The sequence below is a fragment of the Synchiropus splendidus genome, chromosome 12 (genome assembly GCF_027744825.2).
Source record: "Synchiropus splendidus isolate RoL2022-P1 chromosome 12, RoL_Sspl_1.0, whole genome shotgun sequence".
Taxonomy (NCBI): Eukaryota; Metazoa; Chordata; class Actinopteri; order Syngnathiformes; family Callionymidae; genus Synchiropus; species Synchiropus splendidus.
The window spans coordinates 265,541-292,997 of NC_071345.1; the positions used below are offsets into that span (position 1 = coordinate 265,541).

At 48.4% G+C, this 27,457-nt stretch overlaps 2 protein-coding genes across 6 annotated transcripts in view; one reads left to right on the plus strand and one right to left on the minus strand.

Annotated features, from left to right (window-relative positions):
* aven (apoptosis, caspase activation inhibitor) overlaps positions 1-15,546 on the plus strand; it is a 31,226-nt gene extending 15,680 nt beyond the window's left edge. The window contains exons 7-8 of one of the 5 annotated variants that reach the window (XR_008416195.1): positions 8,500-8,571; positions 13,481-15,546. The gene's annotated coding sequence lies outside the window, so the exon portion shown is untranslated. Of the gene's footprint in view, positions 1-7; positions 11,430-13,480 lie in introns of those variants that run through there. The other 4 variants (XM_053880245.1, XM_053880244.1, XM_053880246.1 and 1 more) reach the window with 4 other exon arrangements.
* ryr3 (ryanodine receptor 3) overlaps positions 1-27,457 on the minus strand; it is a 70,934-nt gene that overhangs the window by 2,059 nt on the left and 41,418 nt on the right. Inside the window, exons 38-104 of the mRNA XM_053880234.1 lie at positions 27,171-27,371; positions 26,829-26,931; positions 26,633-26,767; positions 25,058-25,331; positions 24,880-24,994; positions 23,827-23,959; positions 23,085-23,188; positions 22,730-22,865; positions 22,385-22,568; positions 21,521-21,623; positions 20,977-21,097; positions 20,571-20,740; positions 20,219-20,439; positions 20,039-20,129; positions 19,767-19,907; positions 18,945-19,108; positions 18,802-18,880; positions 18,626-18,715; positions 18,356-18,499; positions 18,217-18,279; positions 18,012-18,087; positions 17,822-17,945; positions 17,631-17,746; positions 17,492-17,559; positions 17,303-17,424; positions 17,167-17,216; positions 17,049-17,109; positions 16,740-16,978; positions 15,285-15,366; positions 14,545-14,675; positions 14,362-14,480; positions 14,017-14,215; positions 13,821-13,915; positions 13,612-13,757; positions 13,463-13,550; positions 13,309-13,401; positions 12,803-12,970; positions 12,662-12,721; positions 12,463-12,597; positions 12,083-12,195; positions 11,286-11,382; positions 9,946-10,058; positions 9,824-9,875; positions 9,699-9,761; positions 9,534-9,633; positions 8,586-8,665; positions 8,438-8,514; positions 8,196-8,269; positions 7,654-7,668; positions 6,097-6,177; positions 5,938-6,026; positions 5,733-5,861; positions 5,570-5,674; positions 5,419-5,500; positions 4,081-5,351; positions 3,970-4,022; positions 3,696-3,858; positions 3,543-3,629; positions 3,101-3,304; positions 2,903-3,033; positions 2,798-2,840; positions 2,537-2,664; positions 2,166-2,226; positions 1,932-2,078; positions 1,262-1,396; positions 145-301; positions 18-82 (exon numbers count right to left, since the gene is read on the minus strand). Coding sequence (XP_053736209.1) covers positions 18-82; positions 145-301; positions 1,262-1,396; positions 1,932-2,078; positions 2,166-2,226; positions 2,537-2,664; positions 2,798-2,840; positions 2,903-3,033; positions 3,101-3,304; positions 3,543-3,629; positions 3,696-3,858; positions 3,970-4,022; positions 4,081-5,351; positions 5,419-5,500; positions 5,570-5,674; positions 5,733-5,861; positions 5,938-6,026; positions 6,097-6,177; positions 7,654-7,668; positions 8,196-8,269; positions 8,438-8,514; positions 8,586-8,665; positions 9,534-9,633; positions 9,699-9,761; positions 9,824-9,875; positions 9,946-10,058; positions 11,286-11,382; positions 12,083-12,195; positions 12,463-12,597; positions 12,662-12,721; positions 12,803-12,970; positions 13,309-13,401; positions 13,463-13,550; positions 13,612-13,757; positions 13,821-13,915; positions 14,017-14,215; positions 14,362-14,480; positions 14,545-14,675; positions 15,285-15,366; positions 16,740-16,978; positions 17,049-17,109; positions 17,167-17,216; positions 17,303-17,424; positions 17,492-17,559; positions 17,631-17,746; positions 17,822-17,945; positions 18,012-18,087; positions 18,217-18,279; positions 18,356-18,499; positions 18,626-18,715; positions 18,802-18,880; positions 18,945-19,108; positions 19,767-19,907; positions 20,039-20,129; positions 20,219-20,439; positions 20,571-20,740; positions 20,977-21,097; positions 21,521-21,623; positions 22,385-22,568; positions 22,730-22,865; positions 23,085-23,188; positions 23,827-23,959; positions 24,880-24,994; positions 25,058-25,331; positions 26,633-26,767; positions 26,829-26,931; positions 27,171-27,371 — 8,859 coding nt within the window. The remainder of the gene's footprint in view (positions 1-17; positions 83-144; positions 302-1,261; positions 1,397-1,931; positions 2,079-2,165; positions 2,227-2,536; positions 2,665-2,797; positions 2,841-2,902; positions 3,034-3,100; positions 3,305-3,542; positions 3,630-3,695; positions 3,859-3,969; positions 4,023-4,080; positions 5,352-5,418; positions 5,501-5,569; positions 5,675-5,732; positions 5,862-5,937; positions 6,027-6,096; positions 6,178-7,653; positions 7,669-8,195; positions 8,270-8,437; positions 8,515-8,585; positions 8,666-9,533; positions 9,634-9,698; positions 9,762-9,823; positions 9,876-9,945; positions 10,059-11,285; positions 11,383-12,082; positions 12,196-12,462; positions 12,598-12,661; positions 12,722-12,802; positions 12,971-13,308; positions 13,402-13,462; positions 13,551-13,611; positions 13,758-13,820; positions 13,916-14,016; positions 14,216-14,361; positions 14,481-14,544; positions 14,676-15,284; positions 15,367-16,739; positions 16,979-17,048; positions 17,110-17,166; positions 17,217-17,302; positions 17,425-17,491; positions 17,560-17,630; positions 17,747-17,821; positions 17,946-18,011; positions 18,088-18,216; positions 18,280-18,355; positions 18,500-18,625; positions 18,716-18,801; positions 18,881-18,944; positions 19,109-19,766; positions 19,908-20,038; positions 20,130-20,218; positions 20,440-20,570; positions 20,741-20,976; positions 21,098-21,520; positions 21,624-22,384; positions 22,569-22,729; positions 22,866-23,084; positions 23,189-23,826; positions 23,960-24,879; positions 24,995-25,057; positions 25,332-26,632; positions 26,768-26,828; positions 26,932-27,170; positions 27,372-27,457) is intronic.

The window sequence follows — 27,457 nt, forward strand, 5'->3', positions numbered from 1 at the left end:
CCCGCAGCCACACCTACCTCCATGTCCTCCTTCACCTGCTCCTGCTGGTCTCTCAGCTCGCCGAAGGCGTCGATGATCAAACCTGGGGGGAGGGGAAACCTTCATCAGCGCTTCAGCCGGAGGCGAGGAGTGGCGAGTACGAACCCTGGATGATGGCCAGCAGGATGACGATGACGAAGAAGAAGAAGGTGATGTCGAACAGGATGCGGTACAGCTCGTAGGGGTCGCCCGCCGGGTCCTCCAGCTCGTCGCCGATGCCGCCGCCGGCTCGCACGCCCACGTACATGTGGAAGAGGTAGCACTGCGGGAGAGGGAGGGGCCTTCCAACTCACTGGGCTTGAAATAAAAGCGACTGAAGAATCTTCACACTCGGTCTTTTGATTGATCAGCATCAACACACGATCCCATCACACAACTGCCACAAAGCAAGAGTCACCAGTCGACCTGCATGTTTTTGGACGGCCCGCATGGAAAAACGATCAGGTGACACATTAGAGTTTGACCTCCGTTATGGGCTTCAACTGTTGCAGTACCCGGAGTCACCTGACGTGTTTCTGGGGGCGCTACTCTGAAGGAGGTCACAGCAGGGGAAGGAAAGGTGTCTGTCTGCGAGTATTGACCCGGACAAGCGGGTTCTTTCTTTGGCGAACGTCAGATCTCAGCGCGGATCCTTGAGTGGCGCCGTAGAACATTCAAAGGTTGCACGGCAGCAGAAGCGGAAGCTGAACCCACTCACCGTGTCAGCGGCTAACAGAAATCACAAATGAGAAATGGAAAGAATGGGAGGACTTTCACTGAAGCTCTGATGGAAACTGTGGCCTGGCGCTTTTACGGAGAGGAGAATGTCAAAGTGGAGCTCGTTGCACCTGCGGACGCTCACGAGGCTCAGGGCCGGACCTTGAGCTGCAGCGCTTTCTCCTCGGCGCATGGCTTTAAAAAGCTCCAAATCCTGCAGCGGGAAGTCAAAAGCGCCTTTGCTGTGAACAAATTCTCTTGCTCCTATGAATCTCTCTGTGAGGTTTGAAGTCACGGCAATGTGATTCTCCTATTCAAGAGCCACGAGTGAAACACAAGAGAAACTATTCAGCCGCTGCGTACCTCCCCGCCTGCAGCGGCTTCAAGGTCGCTCTGAGAATGTCATCATTCAAGCTAAAAGCTTTTCACAACCTTTCATTGAACCTCCTCCTTTGTTTCTGCGAGTTTGCCATTCAATGGAAAGTGGTTGTGCAACTTCACTCTGAGAGAGACAAACAAGACTCACCGTCATCATGTCGTCGCACTTCATGTCCGGCTCGTCCTCGTCCTCGCTCTTGTTGTAGAACTTTCTGAAGAAGTTGAAGGCGACCACGGTGTAGAGGTAGACCACCACGGCCAGCAGGCCCACCGTCAGCACCAGCTGCAAACACAGAGGACAACCTGAGCCTCTGCTGTCCTCACCAGACGCCGCCACGTTGGTGTGGAGCCACTCAACAGGAAGGTCGTTTCTGTTCACTCATGTACTCCCACTTCCTCCCTGCACCGCCAGGCAGGAGTCCATCCCAGCTGTCTGGAGTGAGGGGCCCCACATATCCATGAGCCTGCACTCAAGGAACCAAGTTTTGGGACCGTGGGAGGAAAGCTCACGGGGGTCACACTGAGAGTAGCATCCATCAGGAATCAAGCAGCACCAGAACACCACTTCGATCGGAACATTCATTTTCAAGTCACGGCAACATGAAAGGTGAGCCATTGAACGCTGAAGGGGAAACTGCGGCTCCCCCTGCTGGTGAGACCAGGCTGCACACTGGAGTGCGACGTGACGCAGGGTGGAACTCAACTCCCCAGCGCACTCTCCTCCCGAAACCATGCGCGAGTTACATGACTGAATCGTCACCGGGAAAGAGATGGCAGCAAGTGAGGCTTTGGCTCCCTCTGCTGGTGGAACTCCCCACCTGCTTGCCGTTGTGGGTGACGGACGACAGGATGGTGCGCAGCGTCTTGAAGCCCATGGCGATGTCCAGCAGGTGAGCGGCGAAGAAGAAGTTGTTGAAGTGACCAAAGACGGACATGATGGTGTACCAGATCAGGTACAGGTAGTACTGGGGGACAAGCACACGCGCGTGTTTAGACTCACTGCTGGGCTCAAATGGCTTCGCTAATGCGTCATGTTCTTGAAGTGAACTCACGTTGTCGGTCAAAACCACTCCCATTTTCCAGACGTGGTACTTGGTGTCGATGGAGCTGAGCCTGGCAGCAAGATGAAGAGTGGTTATGGAACATTTGGCGCACTTCATACTGAAGCTAGGGATCAAATATTGGGGGAATGTGAAAAACAAACAAACACTTTCGTTCTTTTTTTAGAAGAATTTTTGTTTGGATTTGTCAGACCTACTGAATTCCTACATTCACTTGACGTTGTTTTGTCGCCACCTGCTGTTGAGAATGGCGGGGCGCAGTAACGAGATCAGTTGATGTTCTGATATGAAAATGTTTTTGCTTCGTGAAGCCATTTTAACGAGGAGCTCAGGGGACTGACGGTGATCAGGTTGTCTCTCACCAGGACACGAGTGACGCCTCCTTCTCCACCGTCTCCACCGTGGGGTCGAAGTCCAGCGCGCTCTGGTCCAGACCCAGAAGCTCGGCGATGCGTTCGGCTCCGTACATGTCGCCGTACTTGTTGATCACCTGAACACACAAGGGAGACGTCACATCAAGTGGTCAAATGCGCTGCAACAGGCAGTGAGTTTATGAAACAGGAGGTCACTCGAGCAAGCCTTTGAGCCTAAAAGCCTCGTCACTCAAACACGGCCAGGTTCACCTTTCTCTTGATGAACTTGTCCCAGTAGTTGTTGGGGAAGGATCTGCAGCAGAGAGGAACACGTGAGACCCCTGTCACTCGGCCGTCACCGTGTCTCACACTCACGGGGTGTTGATGACCAGTCGGTCCCACTGGCCCTTGATGTCGTCATCGGACGGCTGCTCCGTGATGTAGAGGCCGTCGAACTCCAGCTTCCGGGCGATCTCCTTCTCCCTCTTGAAGACCACCAGAGGAACCTGCAGTCCCAAACACCGGCATGAGAAGCGCTCCGGACGGGTCATGTGACCGCGTGGTTGCTGGCACCTTCAGGTAGTAGTAGCCGACCAAACACAGCAGAGAGATGACGGTGTGGAACACGGCCAGGAAGCGCAGTGTGGGCAGCATGTAGCCGGTGCTCTCCTGCAGCACAAACTCGTCCATGTCGAAGAGCGTGTCCTCGTCGTCCTCCTCCGCGCCGCCCCAGCTGTGCGTGTCTTCCTCATCCTCATCCTCACTTTCTCCGGTCACCTGCATCACATTTTACAGAGCCAACCCCTCAGACTGAACCAATATTGGTTTATCGATCTGTTCAGTCTAGTTTCGGAGTCAAGGTCAAACGATTCTCACCATAGTTGAAATGTTTGCTTGTTATATTACTTCATTATACATTTATCTCACATTCTACAGTTGACTGGTCAAGTTTCATTGTGGAAACATCTGAATAATAATCTGAATTTGAAAAGCACTGGTGGACCCCGCGCGGCACCTTGTAGAAGAGCAGGATGAAGTTGATGGCGAAACACACAAACAGAGCCAGGAAGCGCAGGTTGTAGAAGTTCCGGGCCAGATAGTTCTGTGGAGACGAGCGGGTCAGAGGATGAACTCCAGCACATTTCCAGAAGAAGAAGTGGGTCTTTACCAGCATCTTGGTGAAGAAGACTTCCAGTGCAGCAAAGACATTGGACATGAAGGCTGGCGCCAGCTCTTTGGACAAACTGGATCTGGACTTGGGTTTTTCCTCGCCGGCTGCCTCCTTCACTTCCTCCTCCTTGGGCTTGTCCTCCTTCTCCTGGTGCTCCGTGCTGCAGGGACATGAATTCATGTGACTCTCAACAAGACAGGCTCATTCTGAAGGCCAGAGGGGTATGACTGAAGTTAAAGAAGCAAAAATGAAAGCGGGACCATCAACTCACTCTCCTTTCTCCGGCTCACCCTCGGGCGTCTCCGCAGGTTTGGCAGCAGCTTTCTGAAACACAAACGCTTCATGAAACAAGAGCGGTTTGACAGCAGAGATGAGTGAGAACCTTCTTCTGGTCGGGGGCCGAAGTTTCCGCTGTGAGCTCGGAGACGTCTCCCAGTCCGGGCTCCACGTGCTTTCCGCCTTCTTTCTTGGGCATCGTCAACATTTCCAGCATCATGTCCACCTCCACGTCGGCGGTGGGAGCCATGGCCGCGTCCAAGCTTCCCGACGCCTCTATGGCCTCCACCTTCTCACCCTCCATCACGTCCCCGTGGATCCCAAACTGAGTTGGGTCAGGCATGTTGCCGAGGATGTCGGTCACCTTGATGCTCTTGGCACCTTCGACCAGCCCGCCGCCGAACATGGAGGACCAGATGAGGTGGAAGAAACCGAAGATGATGCCGTAGATCCCTTTGAAGAAGCCGGTGAAAATCATCCAGAAGAAGGAGAAGAAACCGGCGATGATCTCCTTGATGCCCAGGTTCTTGACTTTCTTCAGCTGCTTGCGGAGGTTTTTGACAGACACCATCTGTCGCATGGTCCCCATTCTCCTCTTGACCGAGCGGCAGGCGGCAGTGAACGCCGAGGTCGACTCCAGAGCCACCTCTTCCTCGTCCTCCGAGACGTGTCCGTCTTCCTCCTCTTCCTCCTCCGGCTGCTCGACGGCATCCGGCTCGGAGATCTGCGAGGCCAGCTGCATCTCAAAAATGGTGTCCTCGCAGAAGTTGACAAACATCTCCATCTTCTCGCTCTCGCCTCCCTCGTTGACCACGTCGAAAATGAACTGCCGTTTGGACTCCTTCACCTGCGGCTTCTCCCACTGCTCGCGGCTGGACTCGCTGATCTCGAAGTAGACCCTCTCGATGCGCTTGGCGCTGCCCATGATCTCGATGCGGCCCAGGTACGGCTCAAAGTAGCTGAGGACGCTCTCGGCCAGGTCCAGGAAGGTGGCGAGGCGGGCGTCGTGGGGCATGTGCTCCGACAGGTTGGTCAGCAGCACGGCCACATTGAAGCCGATGTCTTTGGCCGGCTCATGGAAGCGCTCCACAAACTCCTTGTAGTTGAACATGTCGTTCTCGTCTGCCTCAGCGCAGGACAGCAAGAACTCGATCTCGGACTGGCTGTACTGCTTCTGGCTCTCCATGGACTTCTGGAACTCCTTCTTGGAAATGATGCCCTTGCACTCAGGGTCGTACTCCCGGAAGTTGTCTGACGTGGTCAGGTCCTTCAGCTTGAGGAACATGTCGAAGAACTTGAGGATCATCTCAACGTTGTTTGACGACTCCACCAGGGTATCCACCATCTGCTTCCCGATCGTTCCGTTCACAACATTCCCTGGATAAGCAGAGCCTCCTTTAGCACCATGATCTGCTCGTCATAATCGGTCGGATTGTTCTGAAACCTTCTAGCAGAGACAGCATCATGACCACCATGTCCTTCTGCAAGTCCATCAGCTCCTTCAGCAGCTCGATCTGACTGGCGTCCTGCGGACACAGCGGCACACACTCCACGTCACACCGATGTGCGCGAGGACCCTGGTGCGACGATCGTACCTGAGACAGCTTCATCTGCATGTTGGCAAACACGTGCAGGAAGCCGACCACCGCGTCCCACAGTCTGCTGTGAGCCAGGCTCTGCTGGTTCCCGATGCACGGGCCCTGAGAGAGCCAGGGTGAAGCCATGTTCGCACTCATGTGACCACATTTCTTCACCTACCTGGATGTACTCAGTCAGGGAGTTGAATATTTGCTTGGCGACATCCAGAGCTTTGGAGAAATTGACTTTCCCAGTCTCATCGATGACGTCTTTGCCAGAGTAGTACCAGTAGAAGTCACTGATGGACTCCTGCAGAAGAAGAAGAAACAACTGTGGTCTGGTTTCTAGTCGACTCCAACTCTAGCTGAGGTCTTGGGAGTGGAACCTGCAGGCGGAGCAGATAGTCAACGGTGCTGATGATGATGTTAACCGTGGTCGTGTTTCCAGTCTGGGTTCTTAGGAAGTTCTGGAAATCTGACAGACACGCAAGCTTTAGTCTTCCTGTTACGTTTTGGACGCTGGACCCAGATCACTCTGTGCTCACCTCCGTTGTGCCCCTCACACAGAAGTTGCAAGAAGCGGAAAAGATCTTTGGTGAACTCGTCGTTCTGAAGCACTTTGGAGCCTTGCGAGAGAACGAGTCAGGGTGAGCGAGGCTTCCTGGGGTGTCTCGAAGTGCCCCCAGAAGCCATCAACATGAAGCAAGCACATGTTTGGTGTTCAAAACATAACTACAAGGTCCAGTGGCCTTTAGATTGCAGGTCGAGACTGAATCCAAAGTGTTTTTCTTTGGAGAATAAAATGCTGTTGTATCAACAACAATGGAACACCAGGACATTTCGGGAAGCTGGACGAGGCCTGATCACTTTCACATGCAGGCTGGAAGTCAGCCTGACGGACATAAGTCGGTGAGGAGCAGACCAAAACTCCTCATTGAGCTACAGAAGAGTCCCTCCAGGATCACCCGAGAGCTCACCACTCGAGACATAGAAAACACTCTTTGGCTCAAGGCTTTGCTTTGTCTACTTATGGAGAGACTGGTGTTGGACTCCATGTGTCGCTCTCACAAGGATCAGAATGTTGATTGTGAGAGGTTGTCCTCATAACTGATTGGAAGCTCACCAGGAAGAGCTAAGGTCCTCCCGTGAGCTTAGTACTGAATGGCTGGTAAGGTCCCACTGCTGACAGTTGAAGCGCGTGAACCAGAAGTAGGAACAGAAGCCGTTTTATTGCGTTATAAAGTGAAGCTCCAAACGAACATGTTAATGGCAATTCTACCACACATGCAGATGCCCCTTGTGAAGGTGACATGGCTCCCACTCTGGGTGGAAACGTGAGGTGATCAGCTGAGCTGTGTGCATTATGACGTCACCACACTGAAATCATTGACATAAAAAAAAAACCAAGAAATCAGTGAATGACATTCTCCTTTATTAATAACCTGAACCTATACCGGACAGGAAGTACTCGTAGGTTGGACAAACGGGAAGTGACCTGGGCTGATCTTGCCAGGATCGATAATCCAGTTTCACTGTTTGGCTTTAATCTTGTCATCCTCCTTGAAAACATTGCCTAAATGATCCCCTGAAGCTGGAGCACCATCACATTCACAAGGTCTTTCTGTGTGCAGTAAAAACTGCTTTAAAACACCAATTGGAAGTTTCAGGATAAATGTGAAGCCCATTCTTCTGCTGGGCTACCAATATATACATCTGACCAAGGCTTTTCCTCCACGACAAACAACGAACACGAGATCCTGGAGGGACCGACTGAAGACCATGTGAAAGTCAGACATCTCAACGGTGACCAGCTTTGTGAAATAGGCCCCAAATCCAAAGCAAGACAAAGCTCTGCTTAAGCTGTGGAAGACTCCCACAGACCCTCATGATGAGGCCCAAGCGACAGGTCGGAGCTAGAGGATTGGCATTAGTAGATGTTATGTTGGAGGATATGGAAACACAAGGTACAAGCAAAGATGTCTGCCAGCAGACATGCGCTGTGTCCCTACAGAGGGAGGGCGGAGACGACGAAGCAGTGATGTGGAGGACACATTCAGGATGGAAGCACAGCCGTATCAGCGTGATCCAAGGTTGTTATTTACCCCGCTTAGTGTGGACTGCCATCGATGGGATTTATTTGGTAAATGAGAGGAGACAAACGATACACGTAGACATAAGCAAAAAGAGAGGAGACAGAGTTACAATAAGAGGAGATGTGGACTGAGTGTCATGCAGTTAAGAAGAGGCTAAATCTAGCCTGAGGAATCATGATTGAAGTTTATTACGGAGACAAGAGTAGTCACAGTGGTTTGTTAAACACACAACTGGATGGAGATGTTCAGTTGGAGACTAGGATGAAGAGACATGAAAGAATGCATCGAGTGAAAGTGTTAAAATTTGGCAAGAACCGTTAATGCTGGACCATGTCAGGACTCACTCCCAAAATTCTCATTTGGATTATTGAATCCACCAAGGCCACTAAAAGGACGAGGGCTGAGAAAACTAGTGTTAATGACTGTGACTAGGATGAGTGCATGGTTCAGCATTAGTGCGCTTCACTGACGCAAGTCTCATTCTACCACAGAAGCTTTGGTCTACGCGAATGAGTCACAGAGCAGATTCATACGGGAGGGAGGCGGCTTACTTGAACCTTCCTCCGTCACCATTCCCAGTCCTTCTGCTTTGTTTTGCCTCTCAAATGCATTCAAGTCCAGGACACTAGAGGGAAGCAGTTAGATGGGTGACAGCATCATCACACAAGACCCTCACTACAGTGAGGCCAGCAGAACACCCCGTCCTACTGAGTCTTTCAATGAATGGTGCTTTTCAAAGCATTAATAATACGGCATTGCTAGCGTAAGCCTACAAACATATGTAAGAATTTACCTGCACGACTGCATCAGTCCTGAGAGACTCTTGAAAAATCCGGCATCTCTCTTCTCCTTCAGGTAATCAAGCATTTTCTGAAGACAGCAGGAACATACAATCGAGCACATGACATCGGAGCTCGGCGGATTGCGGTATAATTTCTCACCTTCTGAACTTGCACATTGCCTCCATTTAGGATGGAGATGCCCAGTTTGAGGGTGCAGGTCACCATGGGACCGAGACGTCCTGAGCAACAAGGTCAGATTAGATGAAGATGGAGAAGAGAAGAGAAGACAACTAGATGACATCATTGAAAAGCTGAGGTGGACACAGAACAGCTACAAAATCTTGACTCTGAGAGGTGCAAGATGAAAATGGGAGAAAGCAGGAGCACCTTGTGTCACAGTTATCTCTGAGCTGTTGATTTACTGTCACTTTCACTTGTCCGGTCCAAGACCAGAGAACTGCTTGTTGACCTGAAGAGGAATGCCAGGGAGTCTGCTGTCCATCAAGCGGCTCACTCTATTGTAGGTCTCCTGGAGGACTACAAGTTTTGCTGAGGAGAAGTTGGCCTGAGGCAAGAATTCCTCTACTGTGCTCAGGCTTGACTGATCCAAACACCTAGTGAGACTGTGAATCTGATGTCACTGAGGCAGCAGGTTCTCTCGGACAGTGTTGCACAGCCATTCACGACTCTCCGGGGGAGTCATCCCTGCCAGCTGCCATCACTGCGCGCTGTGGAGCGGACAATGTTCTGGGACTGTCGTTGTACCTCCAGGATGGAACGCCTTGTTCTTGTCAAACTTCAGAAACAAAAAGCAATTTCTCTTGGTGATTAATATTCTGAAGACTCGGAGCAGCATGGTGGTCTATTTCAGGAGAGCAGGACAGCTGAAAGTGTCAAAATGGTGGGCAGCCATTATCCGAATAAAAGGGACTGGGCTGACCGAGATTACAGAGGTGCTAATGAGTGGTGCACGCTGGGTCTGAGAAAGCGAAATGAAAGGGATGGCTGTCCTTGTGAGTTGGCCTGGGAGTGGTAGTGTAACAGTGACACTAGGAGCACAGAACCATCCGTGTCACATTAGAGAAAGAACGTCTTTGATGGTTACACCTTTACTGGCGCTGATCATCTGCAGAACCATCTCCGCAGCTCCACGGGCGTGTAGCCGAGCCTGCTGATACAAGATCTTCTGCTTTTCCATCTCCTTTTCCTGATGAGCAAAACACATCAACACGTCACATTAAAGCCATTCTCTGAAGGCAAACAGTAGCTCACCTCAAACGTCTTCTCTTTCCCTTCCTCCTCTTCTTCTTCTTCTTCATCATCCTCTGCACAGCTCTGTACACACGACCAGATGTCACTTCACCAGGTTTGTGCGTGTTAAGCTGTGAACACACTACCTTTGCCATCATGTCTGCGTATGCTATATACAAAGGATCTTCTTCCAAGTGACTGTAAACCGACAACAAAGACAGCATCAGTGTGTTTACTTGGACCAGTCATGTGTATTGGAGTCACACACCTTCTCTCTGTCAGGGCGTTGTGGCTGAAGTGGAGGATGAGTTGGTGCAGAGGGTCGGGCTGGATCTCAGCCACCTCCTCTTCCTCCTCCTCCACAATCTTCATGGGTGTTTTCTGCACAGTCCACAAGCCTATTAGCTTTGTTGTGCATTGTGACAAACCACAACTAGTAACAAACAACTCGGTCACTGCTTCACAAACCCCTCCTGTCATTGCCCACCAAAAAACCTCCCGACATCCCTCAAGTGCCTTCATGCAGATGAGACTCTGAAGTGTCCTGGTGATCCGTGGAGGACAAAGCAAGGTGAGAAACTGGAACCTTAGACACATGCATGTCACTGCAGACAGGGGCAAGCGTTAGGTGAGATGAGGCGGAAAATGAGTTCACCAGAAGCCTGAACTACACAGCCATCAGACCAACTAACAATGGTTCTGGAAGTTACATTAGAAAACCATGAGAGCAGCAGTTGATGTGCAAACCAGCACTAAATCAAAGGATGAAACTGACTTCACTTCACTCGACTGCAGCACCGACAAGGCCGCAAATAGGTCAAGCAATTAACTAGAGATGGACACAAAGCTAGTGCAACAAACGGACTGGGTGAGTTTCACTCTCGAGCTGCGGTTATTTTTACGTTTCTACAATGCATCTACAATGAGCAACTGCAGAACTTTTTTCTGTATTTCCTGTCAGGGGCACAGACAGTCGACTATCATCCTTGATCTTGATCCTACCCAAGTCACACCTTCATTCCCTCCGAGCTCATGAACCTCACCGGTTCTATTTTTCATCATCTCCAACATTCTCGACCCAATACTGTGTCCATATGTCCAGACCATCTGACCTCCCTAACCTTGTCTCTAAACTTCCACATGTCCTGCTAAACCAGTCTAGTCACTCCCAGTGCCAATCATCAATCTCAAAAGATAAATCCTGTCAGTGACCTCTACTAGCTTGTGAAGCTTCTCTTTCTCTCTTGCTGCTGCTTTGACATGATAGAGGTCTACACAAGGCCTGCACTCTCTGCTTCACTTCCTGCATCACTGTGTGATCCCAGAAACTTGCACTCGTTTGAATGAATCACAGAAGTCAAAACCAAGATCAAAATGTTCTGTTTTGATGGCACCAATTTTGCGGTAAAAAAGTAAACTACCTACAACTGAGTACAAGTAAGTTTAGCAGGCAAGTATTCAAGCGTGTCACTGAGTTTGAAGGGCTTCCTTTATCTACACGATAGGCATCTATAAGTGCTTTGATCAAGGTCTCACCAGACACAGAGCCGGAGAAGCATTCTGCAGTGCCAACACAGGGCCGAGCACCACAGTGGTCCCGGTACTTACTGCCAGATCCTGCACTAGTTTCTCCTCAAAGGAGTACTCCTCTGCCTCTATCCAAAGTCTCTGATAGGATGGGATGAAGAAGTTGATGGCACGATGCCTGAGACAAGGGGGGGCGGGGGAGTGGAAGGCAGAGTGCCATTAGGGCAGGTTCTGGTGAGTTGTTGGAGAAGACAGGAGCCAGGGAGGGAGGGAGGGAGGGAGGGAGGGAGGGGGCGGTGCAAGTCAGGCAGGACATGTTCAATGTGGGACCCACTGGCTCTTCTGACTGGTCATAATTCATTTCAAAAAAAGTTCAGCACATCAACAAGACATCAAATAGATTTGAAAGAAAAGCAGACAAGGTAAACAACAACAGTACACACCAATTAAGAGCTAGACTATATATTTTGGAAATATGAACCAATCAGAATCATCAGTGTAGACACAGCTGTTGCCAGGCAGAGATCGGTCCGTGGCCCGGTGGATGGAGGGAGGGAACGGATGAAGCATTCGGCTTGTGGCGTCTTTACCGTCAGCAGGGAGAACAGGCGGTCAAAACTGGAGGCTTTGAACGCCCTCTCCAGCCAAACCTCCCGATAGCCATTAAGGAAGTAATTGTTATTTTTGTATCTGAGGGAGGGATGAGGTCGTGTTACGCAAGAAATTAAAGAAAAACACAGAGGAGAGAATGTGATTAGGGAGAGGATGGAGGGTTAAAACACGGCCACACAATTGAGTTGATCATTTGTTATTAGCAGTTAATCACGTCGACCCGGAGGCCACTTCAGTTCTGGGCACCGGTGAAGGCGCAGACTCACCTGGGCAGGTTGTAGAGAGGAGCCATGCGGAAGCAGGCCACCACGGCACGTTTGCGCTGCTTGGACAGCAGCTTCTGCCACACACACTTTTTATTCCTCAGCGGCTGCTCCACCTGTGAGAAGGAGAGGTTCTCTCACGCTACACGCTATCGTTTGGATGCTGAATGACAGCTTGAGGGACGAGCCTGTCCTACTGTCATCACCTGACGTGGCTGGGTCAAACCAGCCACTAAATCTCTGGAAATGTAATGACAGTGTCCGATAGAATGTTAAAAGAGTACAAGTGAGAGATTTGTCAGGCATACTTGTTACCTGAAGGTGTCACTGTGCACCTGCTCAAGTAAGGCCATTGGTTGCTCCACCACTTGAGAAAAGCCTACCTGCTCCAGATGGAAAACTGCAGCAGAGATGCTCTGAACTCGAACCACAGTGTGTTCCGGGTTGACCGGCTCTTCACTCTTCACCACCACATCTCTGTAGAGGTTGAGCTGCCACTTGACTGCCGGGTCATCGGACTGATTCGAAAGATGTCACCGTTAAAGACTTTCAAACACACAGTTCTAACAAGCGGTCACTTACTTTGTCTTGCAGGTGAAGATTTTGTCTCAAATGCTCCATCACCTCTTCATCAGTGTCTTTCTACATAGAGACAATTCAAACTTTCCAATGACACCATATATTGTAACACTGATCATCTGTGCGTGCTTCCCGCGTACTCACCAGACTGTAGCGGATCTTGGCAAGTGAGATGAGCTCCTGGTCTCCCGGCGTGCACATGTTCAGGCCAATGGGCAGCATCTTCTTCAGAGCGGCAACGATCAGGCTCGTCTGGATGGAGTAATACTCTCCACGCCGCCGCTTGTGTTTCCGCTCCTGGTCCCCACCTGTCTGTATTTCACAAATGACCGTCCTGTCAGACGTCAATATTACTTACGTTCACATGTCAGTAAAGCTGCCAGCTTTGTGTCCGATTTGCATGGATTGCGGGAGAAGAAGTGAGTCTCTGACCTTCAGGCTATTGAATTTAGATAATCTGACGATGAGTGAGCATCAATGTGTGGATGAGTTCACCAATGGACACCATTTGAGATGGTTCGAGAAGCAGTGTAGTGGAAAGATTGAAAGAATCATGATGACTCATTTGACCCTCAATATTTCTCTTTTACCATCAAAGAAATTCTTCAAAAGAGAAAGCCAAAAAAGAAAACATCAGACAGATCCCTTACCTTCGACATTTTCGTGTTCCCTTCTCCAGTCAGGAAGCCCAAATTGTTGATCTCATTCTGAACCACAAAGTTTTGCTCTTCACGTTTGAAGTTCTGGGGAGAGAACGAAGGCCGATCAGTGTTATCATCTCAGTTTGTTTAAGCAGGGACTTACGTGAGACTTGCACCACAGGATGAAGATCTCTGCCACCATCCGGAAGAGCTCAGTGGAGTCAGCATCCGGAGCCTTCAACCACCTCGACCTGGAAGAAGCTCACACATGACCACCTGAAGACAAGCGACATCTGTGCGTTGGCACTTTACCTGTTGTTGTCAACATAACGGATGAGCATGGGGTAGAAGGCGTACAGGTCCCTGCAGAGGACGGCAAACTCGTCCAGGATGAGGAGCTCTGCCTCCTGATTGTCTCCTTTGCTGTCTGCCTTCAGCAGCTCCTCTTCAGACACAACCTATTGTGACAGCAAGTGGCTCCAAAAAGCTGCTAGATGAATGACTTCCCTTTCAGCACTTACCTTCTCTGTCTTCTTCCTCAGTTTGTCTAGTGTGGGCAAAAAGTGTGTTCTCAGCAGGTCTGCTCCAGCTTTGCAGATGATTGGCTGAGAGTAGACTAGAGGCAGAGAGACCAAGAGGCTGATCAGTCACACTCTCCTTGCATTCGTCGTCACAGAGTCGGTCTTGAAGTTCATCAATGAAAACACAGCGGCCTACCAGCTATCCTCTTCATCCAGGGGGCGTCGTCTATTCCCAGGTTGTTGTTGAGGATCTTGAGAATGTTACCCAGGATGATGCTGAGGTGATCTGAGGTCACCATGGTGCAGCAGTCGGTCTCAGGAGGGGAGTTCTCGGGACCTTTCTCCCACCAGTAGGACAGGTAGTTGCACAGCATAGGGAGAATCACTTCGATCACCTGGGAGAGATGAGAACCTAAATCAGGTGAAACACTTCTGAGGTGAGCAATGCACAGTGCATAAGACATTGCATTTGACCAAATGTATTTGGACAACATTATCAGAACACTTCAGTGTAATCTGAACGCAGGAGGGAGAGCCTGACCTGCGGCATGTCACTGTAGCGAGCACCGGACTCCGAAACATCATTGACATCTTTCAGCAGCCGGTCCAGCTGAGGCATCTCCGGACACATCTCCTCCACTGTGTCGGGCATGCTCAGGACTATGGAGGAAAAGAGCAGCTTTCAATGTCAGAGCCTGACATTAAAACAGGGGGAGGCACTCACTGGCTCGTTCTCTGGGTGTCTTGGTGTTGAAGACAGACAGAGGGTTGTGGACGTTGAGGTGGGGCTCCAGGAAGGCCACCGGCATGGCTCCCACCAGCGTGGCCAGACTCTCACCCAGAGCTGGAAGGTGTCTGGAAACCAAGGTCACTCATTTGATGAGTCATTTGAATGATTGCTCTGTCATTTCAAATTAATTACACAGGCAACAACAGTGATGTTCAGTCCTCAGAATCTAGAATGCTGCGTTGGAAGGCCAATTAATTCACATCATCCTTCATTTGACATCACTCAGTGGTTTAGGACAGTTCAATGCAGTATAGTGGACGAATGTTTGGACCACAAGAAAAGCAGTTGGGTTGTTGGGTCCAGCATGTCACCATGGAGACAGGAGAACTGGACAGCTTTGCCTGACTCAATATAGTCTGGGTTTACTAGGTGGACAATGATTGTGGTGTAGGACCATGATCAAGATCTTTTAAGTGGACGGTGTTTAAGAACAGGTCTGCTTGTGTCAAGCGTTGCGCCAACTAAACGTCTGGACCTACTTTTAAGGTAAATGGATCTATGATATGCATTGTTGGCTACAGGTGTTTTAGCGCTGGCTGTCATCATATATTACTTACTAGATGTTATAAAATGACCCTCTGCTCCTGTGTATTATTAGTAGATTTTTTATTTTTATAAACATTCATAAAATATTTTCCTGCTTTGCAGGCTGTGAATACAAGAGGACAGGTTACCTCTCCACGAAAATGTTTTTCCCAGTTCCCAGGGAGTAGAAACAGGTGAGGATTCTGTAGCAGGAGAGCTGCACATCATCCACTGAAACAAAGAGTCCTTGGTTAGCTCATGTGGGCTGTAGATAGATCTTTTACTCTCCAAGGTGACGGTGCCAAATTCCTACTCTCCTGTCACAAAGCACACGCCTTCTTCAGTCACGGCCAAAGGTTTTGAGAATGACACAAATATTACATTTTCACAAAGTCTGGGTTTTCAGGTGTTTGCCAGATGTTTCTATGGTAGAGTGACATACAATTAGAAGCATTTCACAAGTATCAGAAGCGCTTGCTGAGAATGACATGCAACAGGTCAATATCTTCAGTGTTGACCCTTCTTTTTCAAGACCTCTGCAATTCTCCCTGGCATGCTGTCCATCAACTTCTGAACCAAATCATTGCATAATCAATGCTTGTTTGGGGTTTTGATTGTCCACCCGCCTCTTGAGGATTGACCACAAGTTCTTAATGGGATTAAGATCTGGAGTTGCTCTCGGAGGGCGTTCTGGTACCATTCTTTGTCCATCGATATGTTTTTAGGCAAGATTGAAGAGAGCCCACTCAGAAACGGCAGCAGGCAGGTGTGAGTGCATCTGCACGCACAGTAAGGCAAAGACTTTTGGAGCAAGGCCTGGTGTCAAGGAGGGCAGCAAAGAAGCCACTTCTCTCCAGCAAAAACATCAGGGACAGACTGATATTGTGCAGAGGTTACAAGGACTGGACTGTTGAGGACTGGGGTAAAGTCATTTTCTCCGATTGTTTGGGGCATCTGGAAGAAGGCTTGTTCGGAGAAGACGAGGTGAGAGCTACCATCGGTCTTGTCTCATGCCAACAGTGAGGCACCCTGAGACCCTTCATGTGTGTTGCTTTTCGGTCAAGGGAGTGGGCTCTCTTGCCTGAAAACATATCAATGAACAAAGAATGGTACCACAATGTCCTCCGAGAGCAACTTCTCCCAACCATCCGGGGGCAATGTGGTGATGAAGAATGCCTTTCCCAGCATGATGGAGCACCTTGCCATAAAGCAAAGGTCATGACAAAATGGCTTAGGGAACAAAACATGAAAAAGATTTTGGGCCCTTGGCCAGGGAACTCTCCAGATCTTAATCCCATTGAGAACTTGTGGTCAACCCTCAAGAGGCGGGTGGACAATAAAAACCCCAAACAAGCATTGATTATGCAATGATTTGGTTCAGAAGTTGATGGACAGCATGCCAGGGAGAATTGCAGAGGTCTTGAAAAAGAAGGGTCAACACTGCAGATATTGACCTGTTGCATGTCATTCTCAGCAAACGCTTTTGATACTTGTGAAATGCTTCTAATTGTATGTCATTCTACCATAGAAACATCTGGCAAACACCTGAAAACCCCGAAGGAAGAGACTTTGTGAACTTTGTGTGGCCGTGACTGTATACTCACAGAGCAGGTCAACTCCGAACTCGTGAGTCTTGATGTGCTCGAACAAAGCGGTCAGGATGGGAAGCAGCGCCACCGTAACATAGGTGATGCTTTGACTGACGCTCTTCATCTGAGCTCTCGACTGCGTGAACTTCCCGAGCTTCAGCATCTCTAGCAGCTTCTCCAGGTCCTCAGCAGCATTCTCGAAGAAGGTTCGGAACCCAGCTTTGACCAGCTCCGAGCCGGACTTCATCACGGTCCTGTGAGAGACGGCGGGGGATTCTGAGCCTGCTTTGATTATGATGCAGAGAGCTGCAAAGATGAACTTACCTGGTGTCCAAGGAGTGAGTGAGGATGTGCAAGCAGCTCACCATCATTGCAGAGTCACTCCCTGCCCGACACATATTGTCAATACAGAGAGAGATTAAAGGAAGAGGAAGGGGCTTACCAAAGAGTGAGATCCTATGCCTGACAAGAGCTGCCAGCTTACAGAACAGACTGGAAGGGAAGTGGACAGAGCAGACGGAAAAGAGACCATGAAGAGGAGTGGAAGATCACAGAGCTCATTGTGCACGATGTGATACCTAGTGACCATCTCCTTCTCTTTATTGGAGGCACATCCGCAGCTGCTCAGGTTCTTGCTGGGCGTGGATAGGAAGTAGAGGCAGTGGTTTTTGAAGGTCTGATCCACAAGCGGTAGCAACACCTGGGGCGATGAACACACGCAGATAATTAAATGTCACAAGTGATCTCTCGCTTAACGACAAACCAACCTTCGCAAAAAACTTGATTTCCTGGTCATGCGGTGATTTATCCGTCTTCCCGCTGGTGGCCATGGCCTCTGGACGCACAATCGTGACATGTTTCAGCCTCAAAAAGAGCATGCAAACTCTTCTTTCAGATCAAACATACCGAGGTGTGCAATAAACTCCTGCGCCGAGTCGACATATTTCAGCATCCTTTTGACGAACTTGAAAGCGAACCGCTTCTCCATGGATGAGGAGTCTTGCTCCAGATCCTTCAGACCCCTGTGTGGCGGGAAAACTTTGATACAGTCACAGTGACAGAAGTGGAGCAGCATCTCGGTGTGTTTAGACCATCACCTTGTAATGACATAGCCACTGAACTGCAGGAATTTGAAAAGCTCCTGAGCTTTCTCTCGGTCTCTGTGCTTCTCCTTAGCAGTCAGGGTATCATAGGGAACCAGCAGCGGATGGGTCCCTCCTCCTGGTGGGGAGCGATCCATCAAATCTGGACCACAGAAACTACATGAACACTTGTGCGCTCACAAACCTTTGCTAAGGAGTTCTGTTTTCTTCTTTTTGGCCCAGATGTTGTGGTAGTTTTCTGCCACCACTTCCACCATGCTCTGCAGACAGAGGCGTACAATCAACTGCAGCATTGGAGGATAACTAACATAATAAAGAAGGATGAAGGACGCGCGTCAAAGTACTTGAGGGTGAGGAGGTCAATAGTCCAGGGACGCCAGAAACATTACCTGTAATTCTCGAGACAGCATGACATTGCGCAGGTCCATCGGTGTGGGACTGAAGCCACTGACCTTCGGAATAAAGGCGAAATAGATCAGATATTCAGACACGGTCAAACATTTCCATCAACATGACAGCATAAGGTACCTGAGACTCAGACATTTTCTTCTGCTTCTCACTCTCACGCTGCTGGAACATGGCTTCTCCTTCCTTGGTCCTCTCAATGTTCCATCCCATGGCCAGCATGCTCTTCAACGACTCCTTTACAGGCCACCGGTACGTTTCTCTCTCCTAAAATCAGCCACACTTTGAACTCATCTTCCTTTACATGAGACTACTTTGGCCAAGGATGAGATGACTTTCCAAGAGTTAACAAATTCCACTTTCATCTGTCCTCTGTAGGACAACAGCACAAACCTTCTCACTGAGGGCCGGGTAAGGCTTGAGCAGAGGATGGCTCTTGACCTGTTCATTCAAACTGTCTCCATGTTTCCAGCCTGAGGACACCTGCACCGAATAAGCGTAATTCAACCTCTCATCCACATTTCTGCAGCTCCATTGGTGAACTGTGAGTAGAGAACACAAAGACAAACCTTCTCCGAGGACCACTTGTCATGGGAATGCTCTGCATATTTGTTGGCAATGTACTCAAGTTTTTCAGGTAGTGATATACTGCAAAACAGAGATGGGGGCGTAAGAGTTTTCTTTTGGCTAGTGGACGTTGCAGTGGACTCACTTGGCAGTGTTAACTGGTTTGGGGTCAAAGTCGCCTTGTGCATCAACGGATGCCTGCTTCTCCAGCGTTGCTCCTAAACTGGCATCCACAAAGTCAGGAGGTATGGCTCCAGCGATGGCACACAGGCATGAGTTGGCCATTTTGAAAAGTTCGGCGTCGTACTTCTGCGCAGCAAAGAACATACTCAGTATCTTTGGAGGGAATTACGAGAGAGTGCACAGAGGGTCTGCAAGAACAGTGGCCTGTCACAGGCTGATAAATGATTCATCTCTTTCGGCTTGGCCTCAGCTACACTGCTCAGAAGCACTTCATGGGGCTTTCACTTCACTAACTCTGAATCCTGTCAGGAGGGGCAAAACTTTCTGAGGAAATAGTGGAACGGAGTTTGAACGTCATCCCTGTGGTTAAGAACTGGAGCTCAAGTTTAATCACATTACAGTGTCATTAAAAGTCACCACACCACGAGGATGGCTCCAGTCTGGGAACACACATTTGGGTCATGAGAATACGATTTTTAAGCTCTGCAATAATGAGCTTCTTAACAACAGAGGTGTCTATCATCTTAAGTGAAATGTCAAGACTCACAAACAAAGAGAAGAGAAGAAGCCTTCTATACTTAACACACGCACACACATGCAGGTACAGAGGACGCGCACATGGACATGTCTCGAACAACACAGCTCTGTTGTCACAGTGATTGAGCTTCACTGGGTTAGGGGTGTAGGAAGATGAGGTAATCATCTAATAGAATCATGGAACGTCTGGTTTCCCTCTACTGCAGCATCAAACCTGATCCCCTCCAACAGCAAGTGACATTGGTACCTTCTGAGACAGCGAATCAAGAATTCCCCAAAACAGTTTCTTGGTGAGGATGAGCTCTTCTTCAGAGGCGCTTCCGAAGGCACCCATTCCTGAGGGCAGGCAGTAGTACTTCCAGTTCTGCTCGTAGTGGTTTGTCAGGAGCTAAGACGTCAGAGGACAGCCAGGTAAGTGACAAGCACGCAAACGGTCTAGTTCAATGCTGAGAACCATATTCATTAAATCACAGACAAAGTATAAACCTAGTATCAGACAGGAGTATAAATACTTCTCACCCGCAGAGGAATCTTGCAGTACTCTGTGAGCATGGGGACATCGAACACCAGCCTTCTCAGTAGCTGCTGCATCATGGAGGGTCGCAGATGCCTGAGGAACACAGTAGATTCGTGATCGTATCCTTCTGCTCAACTGTCTGACAGACTCTTAGAAAAGACATGGAACATGGACGGTCATACTTGCAGATGGCCAGCAGACACTCCTCAATAGAATCTCTCTGGGCTTTGGTAAGCGAGCGGCCCTTGGAGAGGCGATAGATGGTCTGGAGCGTGGAGTCCACCAACTGGGCGTGGTGCTCCGTGTTGGCAAACAGGGTGGCACAGCGGGTCAGCAGCGGCAGCAAGGCGGAGCCGATGTACCTGTTCATGGCCAGAGCTGTCTCAGTGGTGCTCAACACTTCCTGTGAGGTACAAACAAGAGATGAGTACCCGCTAAAAAAAACAGCACAAAATGTAAAGACACTTGACAAGACCCACCGGTAGATGGTGTTTTTGCTCAGAAAGTGTCATTCACATTTCCGTTCTCACTCACAGTATCCAGAGAAGCTGAGGCTCTGAGGTCAGGCAGGAATCCGACCTCCAGCAGCTGCAGCAGGAAGCTCTGGTCCTCGATGCCATACACCCTGTCCAGGAAGAGCACCATGGGGGCCTTGTGGTCCGGGCAGAAACAGGCCGACATGTCTGGTTCAGTGACGCTGCCGTCTGGTGTGGCGCAAAGAAGAAAATGTTAAACATGAAGCACAAACTACTGTTCTACTGACTTCATGTGAGAGTGAAATGATTAAGAGCATTTGGCAGCGGGACTTGCACAGTAGTCACATTAGTCAGAGTCGTAAATAAGCTGTTGCAGCAGGACACGGCAGGATTGTGATCTTGACACAAATCTGTTGGTACAGCGGATGTAAATCGACTTTTCAGCCACCACTGCCATCACATACCTTTGTTGACAATGGGCATGTTGAGGGGGATGCTGATAATGCCGACCAGGTCGGTGGTTGGAACCAGAGAGCGCAGGATGGCACGGATACGCAGGGCCTCTCCTTTACCTGCATTGATGAGCTAGCGGACAAAAATCTAGTCAGACCTCCAGAAGATGAAGCTTCTGACGGCTCCATCAAATCCTTTAGACTGTAGACTATTCCTCAATTAGATGGATGGTATCGCGATGTATTCTAATTTCACATACCTATTACTGTTTTAGAGAAGCACACATCCCAGAATTTGGCTTGTTTAAAACCCATTATAATATGATAGTAACAAGTGTTCGAGGACTGTGGAGGAAAATGCTTCATGCGTTTATTGATTTTAGAAGGAACTTTTAAATTCATATTCCACTACACTTCAAATGAGGTTAAGTACATTTGGTGACGCCATATAAATATGACACCTGGACCTTCACACTTGCAGGAGTCTACACCAAATCGGTCAGATAATTCAGTGAAATGTTGCTGTGTAAGTTACGTGGTCATCGTGACCCCTCACATGCATCTCTGGAGCGCAGCGTCCCAAAAGGTCGATAAGGGCGGAGTAGAAGGACATGATGGCATTTCCCATGTGGATGACTTCTCCTTCTTCATCACCAGACCTGGAATACAAAAAGACTTAAATCCATCTATAACTTTAATGAGGCAAGTCAATGATTGACCGAGGAGGCGAAAACAACCACTTCTGTCCATCAAAATCTTCTTACACAGCACATTATTGATTACAATGAATTTCAAGATCTTTCAGATTCCCATAAACTGCAGACAATAGGAACCCTCACCATTAAAATGCAGCAAATGTGTATAACCTCTGCGTGTTAAATGCAAATTGAAAGACATTTCAAAATGAGTGGATCAATGTCAATGCTGCATTGCTGTAGATATGGCATTAGGAATTTGATGATCAAGTATAATGGCTGTAGATGGCAATCCTGGAAGCTTTATCCATAACTAACGTCTTTACAGAATACATATGAGGCTAAACTCGAGATTGAAGATAAAAGAATGAGTACAGGATAAAGACCTGAATGAAAAACGTAGCAGGCTTAAACCGTAGAAGTGCTGTCGACTGGATCAACGATGCTTCTGCTGTCCTCCAGAGGGAGTGTGTGCTTCCATGATCTCAAGTCAAACACCGATCATGCGCTTCACTTTCTCCTGTGTTTGCACATTGTGTTCTACGGAACCACAATAACGAAGACGCAACATCTGTGCGTAGCCCAGGAGGCTTGTGCAGACATTAGTACCATCATAAGGAATCATTCAGAATTATTGGATCATTGTTATGTGCCGTCAAAGACTTCGGAGCTGAAACCTCGAACAATGCTAATAGATGATTTTTATGAAAAAAGTCGACTCAGACCCTGAGGTGAGGCCAGCAGGGGTCTTGGGCAGGTCCAGGGAGGGGTCCTCTGAGATCTTGATGGCCTCCTTCATGGCAGCCAGCAGCCCCTGACCTCCCTCTCCTCTCAGGGCGGGGCCGAAACACTCCGGCCGTCTGATCAACAGCTTCACCACCACGTTGGCGTTTTCCTCCACACTCTCGCCTGTCACACGCAAAACTCAGATTTAACTTTGAAAATAACCACCAGCATCCATAAAGGTTTGACCTTTCGAACTGACATTGTGAGCCACCGCATCAAGCATACTTGGCCTGTATAGATTTCAACTTCATCAGCGATGGACTGAATTGTATTGTGGAACGTACCATTGCAGAACACAACAAATCTCAAGAAGGACAGGTAGCGTTCTCCCTCAATTGGATTCCAGCCCAGGTCAGGGTAACCCTTGGCAACCAGCATGGCACAGCTCTGAAGACCGCAGCCAGCCAGGTAAGTCACCACCTACACACAAGAATGACATTGATGGACACAGTATTATTGAGGGAATCTTTGGTCATAACAATGGGAAACTCAATGGACAGAATAGGTCCACTAAAATAAAGTGGATTGAACTTGAAAATGTCAGTGGCAGTGCATTTATTTCACCGGTAACATTCCACTGCTCTCCCATCAACAGTAGTACTGACAATGGCAACAAAACAACCATCGATGAACCCATACCTTCTCCAGATCGGGTTCCTCCAGGGCCAGTGCCAAACCATTGTTGTCCATCACAGAAGACGCAGCGACATCTAGTGGAGTTGAGCCACGCATGGCTTCTGAGGCTAAGTACACAAACAATATGTAAGATTTACAAAGTAGAGCGTCAGAGTACACAGAAACGTAGTCACAAATCAACAATCAGACTATATCAAATGGTTTTGACCTATTTAAAAAATACATCAAGTTGCATTGTAATGTGCGTATACAGAAGCAAAAGCTCTGGCTCCACTTTCAAAAGAAGTCATTAAGCAAAACCAGCAGCTACTACCATGGGATTTTAAACCACAACATTCTCTTTGGACAGTAATGGAGCATTTAAACTAAGTGAGTTTGCAGAGAAGAAGCTAAAAAGCAACTAGTAGATTCTAAAAAAAAAAAAATGAATAGTTTAAGAAGTGATTTGTGTGAAATCAATCAATACAATTGTATAAATGAAAAGACATTTTTCTATTCAAGTATTCTATTTATGTATCAATGCAGAAGAAAAACTTTGAAGCAGACATTAAATGGCTTCTTTCGTCCTCAATTCACTTCGCAGACAGGAACATTCATTTCAATCAAAGTCGGCAGTGGCACAGTGACTCATCATTTGGGGCAGGGCTCCATGTTTCTCTCTCAGACTGGGCAGACCATTAATATGGTTGAATTGCACAACACAAACAAACTCAGATGTTCATTCAGGTCTACGCCAAGGTCTTACCGAGGCCGACGCTGCTGTTCTCCAGCAGGTAGCTCAGGTGGTCAAACATGGCCTTCTGGTTCTGACGGCTGATGCGACAGAAGTAGCACAAGAATCGACAGCAGCTGGCTACCATCTTGGGAAAAGCGATCTCCTGCAGGGAAGCATTTTACTCTATTTTTATGTTGACCTCTTTAGGATTTTTGTTGATCATTTGTATTGATTCACATCATAAAGATTAAATGCATTACTTGAGGAAAAGTGAGCGCTGATCATTGAGCTTGTGTCACATCTACAGTCTATCACGAGCAGATATCTATCCTGCCTGAATCAGTTGTGACCCTGACTACCAGGTCAGATATACAGATGACCGAGGAGCTAATGAGAGCATAGCTATTGCCCAGCGGCAGCAGTAAAACTAGGTTATTTATGAGACGTCAATGTGGACTGTGGGCTCTAAAGCTTGTTTATGATTCACATCGAAGGTTGATGTAGAACAACAGCAGGCACTGAAGCCCAGATATGATTACAGCCACTTTATATGGGCACTGAGAGCAAGGTGGATGATGTGGCCTGGTGGCTGAGGTTCGTTTTTACCACTGGCACCAACCACAGTGTTAAATCAAAACCAACTCTACCAGCTTCTGTCAGCAGAGCCCAAAATAAGACATGGTTGAGGGGATCACTCGCAGGCCGTCCTCTACCCAGTTTACTCTGCTGCACACTCCATTACTCTTGCGTTGTTTCACTGTAATAGGTTGTTGCTTTTGGCTCAGGTTGGAGGAAACCCATTTTCCAGAGATCAGTGATCCACTGAGGAAATTATCATGGGATTAAAGAGTAAGAAAGAGAAGGTGATGATGGTCACACAAGTTATCAGTGCATATTAATACCAGGAAGTAGAGATCTTATGTGTCGGAGGAGACACTTTCGGCTGCCAGACACTCGGCATCAATTTAGGATTATAATGAAAGCGGATCCAAAGGATTATCAGTTGGTTTTAGGATGAAATGTTTACGCACGGAATCGTGAAACCCAAGACACCCTGGTGATTCACAGTGACTGCAGTCATACCTGTGACTTGTCTCCTCCCAAAACATTGACCATAACCTCCATCACGGTCTCGTGCATGCCCAGAACCCGCATCAAGTTGGGATGCTGGTAGAAGACCTTGTTATTCATGATGTCCCTGAAGGAGAAAAGTTGTACTTTGTAAAAGCAACACACACAAATTTGAGAAGTCACCGCTTACCCGAGGCCATCAATCATCAGCTTCTCCTCCTCCTTTCCCATGCGGACAGACAGCAGAGACCGGATTTGACCCAGGGACGCAAGCAGGTTGATAGCGTCCTGGACAGAGGCGGCGCTGATGGTGTAGGACTTCCTCATGGCCCGCAGCAGCTCTCCAATGCCATCGTACTGTCTCCTCAACAGGCTGAACATCACACGGACCAGCTCCGGGTCCTGGATGTGGGACTCCTGGGCCCAGCTGGTAATGGTCTGGGAGATTAGCTCCTTCAGGTTGGCTGGTGAGGCAATGAATGAAAGAATGACCTCATCAGCCACCACCACATCAAAGTACACTCATATCTGCATGACATTTTAAATTCACGTTACAGTCAGGAGCTGGCAAAGCCCATTGTTGACCCCAGCCCCCATCAACCAGCATGACCTTGTACCACAAAACCTCTTCCTCAGTCACAACCAAGGGGCAGGTTTACAGATAAGTCTTCACATGTTTTGAGGACTTTGGCGAAGGCGATCGACATGACTGTGGAGTTGCAAGCCAAATTTTGGGCAGCAACCAAAACAACAGAAGCACTGGAAAAAAAGCTACAAGTGAGCTTCCTCTGCTGTGTACTCTGCTGTGTCTCAACTTCTTCTGAGAATGCCTTGACACCACCCTGGTCTGGACCTCCGAGCGCAGGGAGGAGGCCTTGGGGAAGACCCAGGATGCGTAGAAGAAACCATCCCTCAGTTGACATGGGAACACTCGCACTCTCACTGTTGCCAAAATCATTTTGTTTAGCCATCATGAGGAAAACAAGATAGTGGTTAAAAAAGTGGCGTGTGTACTTTCAAAAGTCCAGAAACAATTTAAGAACTAGCGGTGCCACATTTATTTACGGTGTGGAGATAAAAATCTTATGAAAAGCTTATCAAAAAGGTTACTGAAAACTGAGGCTCTGTCTCAACTCAGACACACTTCGCAGGACAAATACAAGCAAGATTGCTGCCACTTTTGGTCTTAAATTGCCTTCAAATTACAAAATAAATAGAGATTCTGTCTGCACAGCTATTCCTCCACATGGTGATGAACAAGGTTGTTATTCCAGGGTGCGCAATCAAACAGACGCTGCTTTTAGAGCAGACTTTTAATGAGACAACAAGAAAACAAATGGGTCGGCGTGCCATGAAAGAATTCATGTTCATTTTAAATGACAGTATGAGCTGCTATTTATAAGCACAAGGAAGGTAATCGCAGGTCAGAGCCAAGTCGTCCTAGCTAACACCGTCTGTCCACTTAGAGGTGCTTCAATAATGCAAAGAGAAGAGGGAATCCACCATCAGGCATTCAAATTTATAGAGTGGCCTCACACAGACAGTTCATCTGTCTTTTAATACATGATACCAAAAGACGCTTCTTATTCTGTAATAAAAGGAATACAAACCTGCTCCGATTACAAAGCTTTTTCTGGATATATGACTAATCATGTTTCATGTTCTTCATAATCTGAAAAAAACCTCCTCTACTGAGGCCAACAGAGACTCAACTTTGGTGTGTCCTGGGTCTGCCCCAGGTATGACAGGTATCTCAAGTACTCACTGGGCGCCGCCTGCTCTTTCTCCGTGGGCTCCTCTTCTGTCTTTTGAGGTGGCCCTTTGATCTTGTACAGCAGAGCAAGGAGACGCCCTTTAATGGACGTGTCCTGCTCCTCTTCCTCCTCCTCCACTGGTATTCCTGCAGGAGACAGAACCTGTCAATGTCTACACTCATCTGTCGAGGAAGCTCTGAATTATACCGCAGTGCAGTCGCAACTCTTCATGGAAGGCGTTGAGTTCCTCCTGGATTTCATCGGGGCACGGACAATCTTCCCCAGCACTGAAATTAAGCAGGATATTGATCTACAAAGCAAAGACTGAGGTTAGAAAGATGTAGAAAAGGGCACAATATTACCTTTGAAAGAAAGCTCCATGACAAAAATCCAATCTTTTTTAAGTAAATATTTTATCAGCTTCCTTCCAGAACCCGTCCCACCAGGTCAGTTGACAAATATTAACCGCAGATATCATTTTAACTTGTGACAATGGTTTAGCAACTGTGGGAGGAGCCCCAGAGCAAGAGAGTTGACATGTCCTTATACCTGCTCTTGAGGTGGAGATCGGAACTCTTTGGTTTTCTTGGCGGTGACGGCGGCCGACATGTTGAGTGCCTGCATGAGCTCGTTGTAGCGAAACTTTTGGTTGTACTGGAGCTTGGACACAAAGCTGTCAGAGAAGGAGACGATGGACTCGATGCGGTGCTTCAGCTCGCAGTCGCAGAAGTAGTGAAGCAGCTCGCACATCTGAAGAGAGCGAAAAACTCATGTGACAAAAAGGGCCTCCAGATGATGTCATTCGGCCAGGATTGTAACGAGGAGATTTCGCCGAC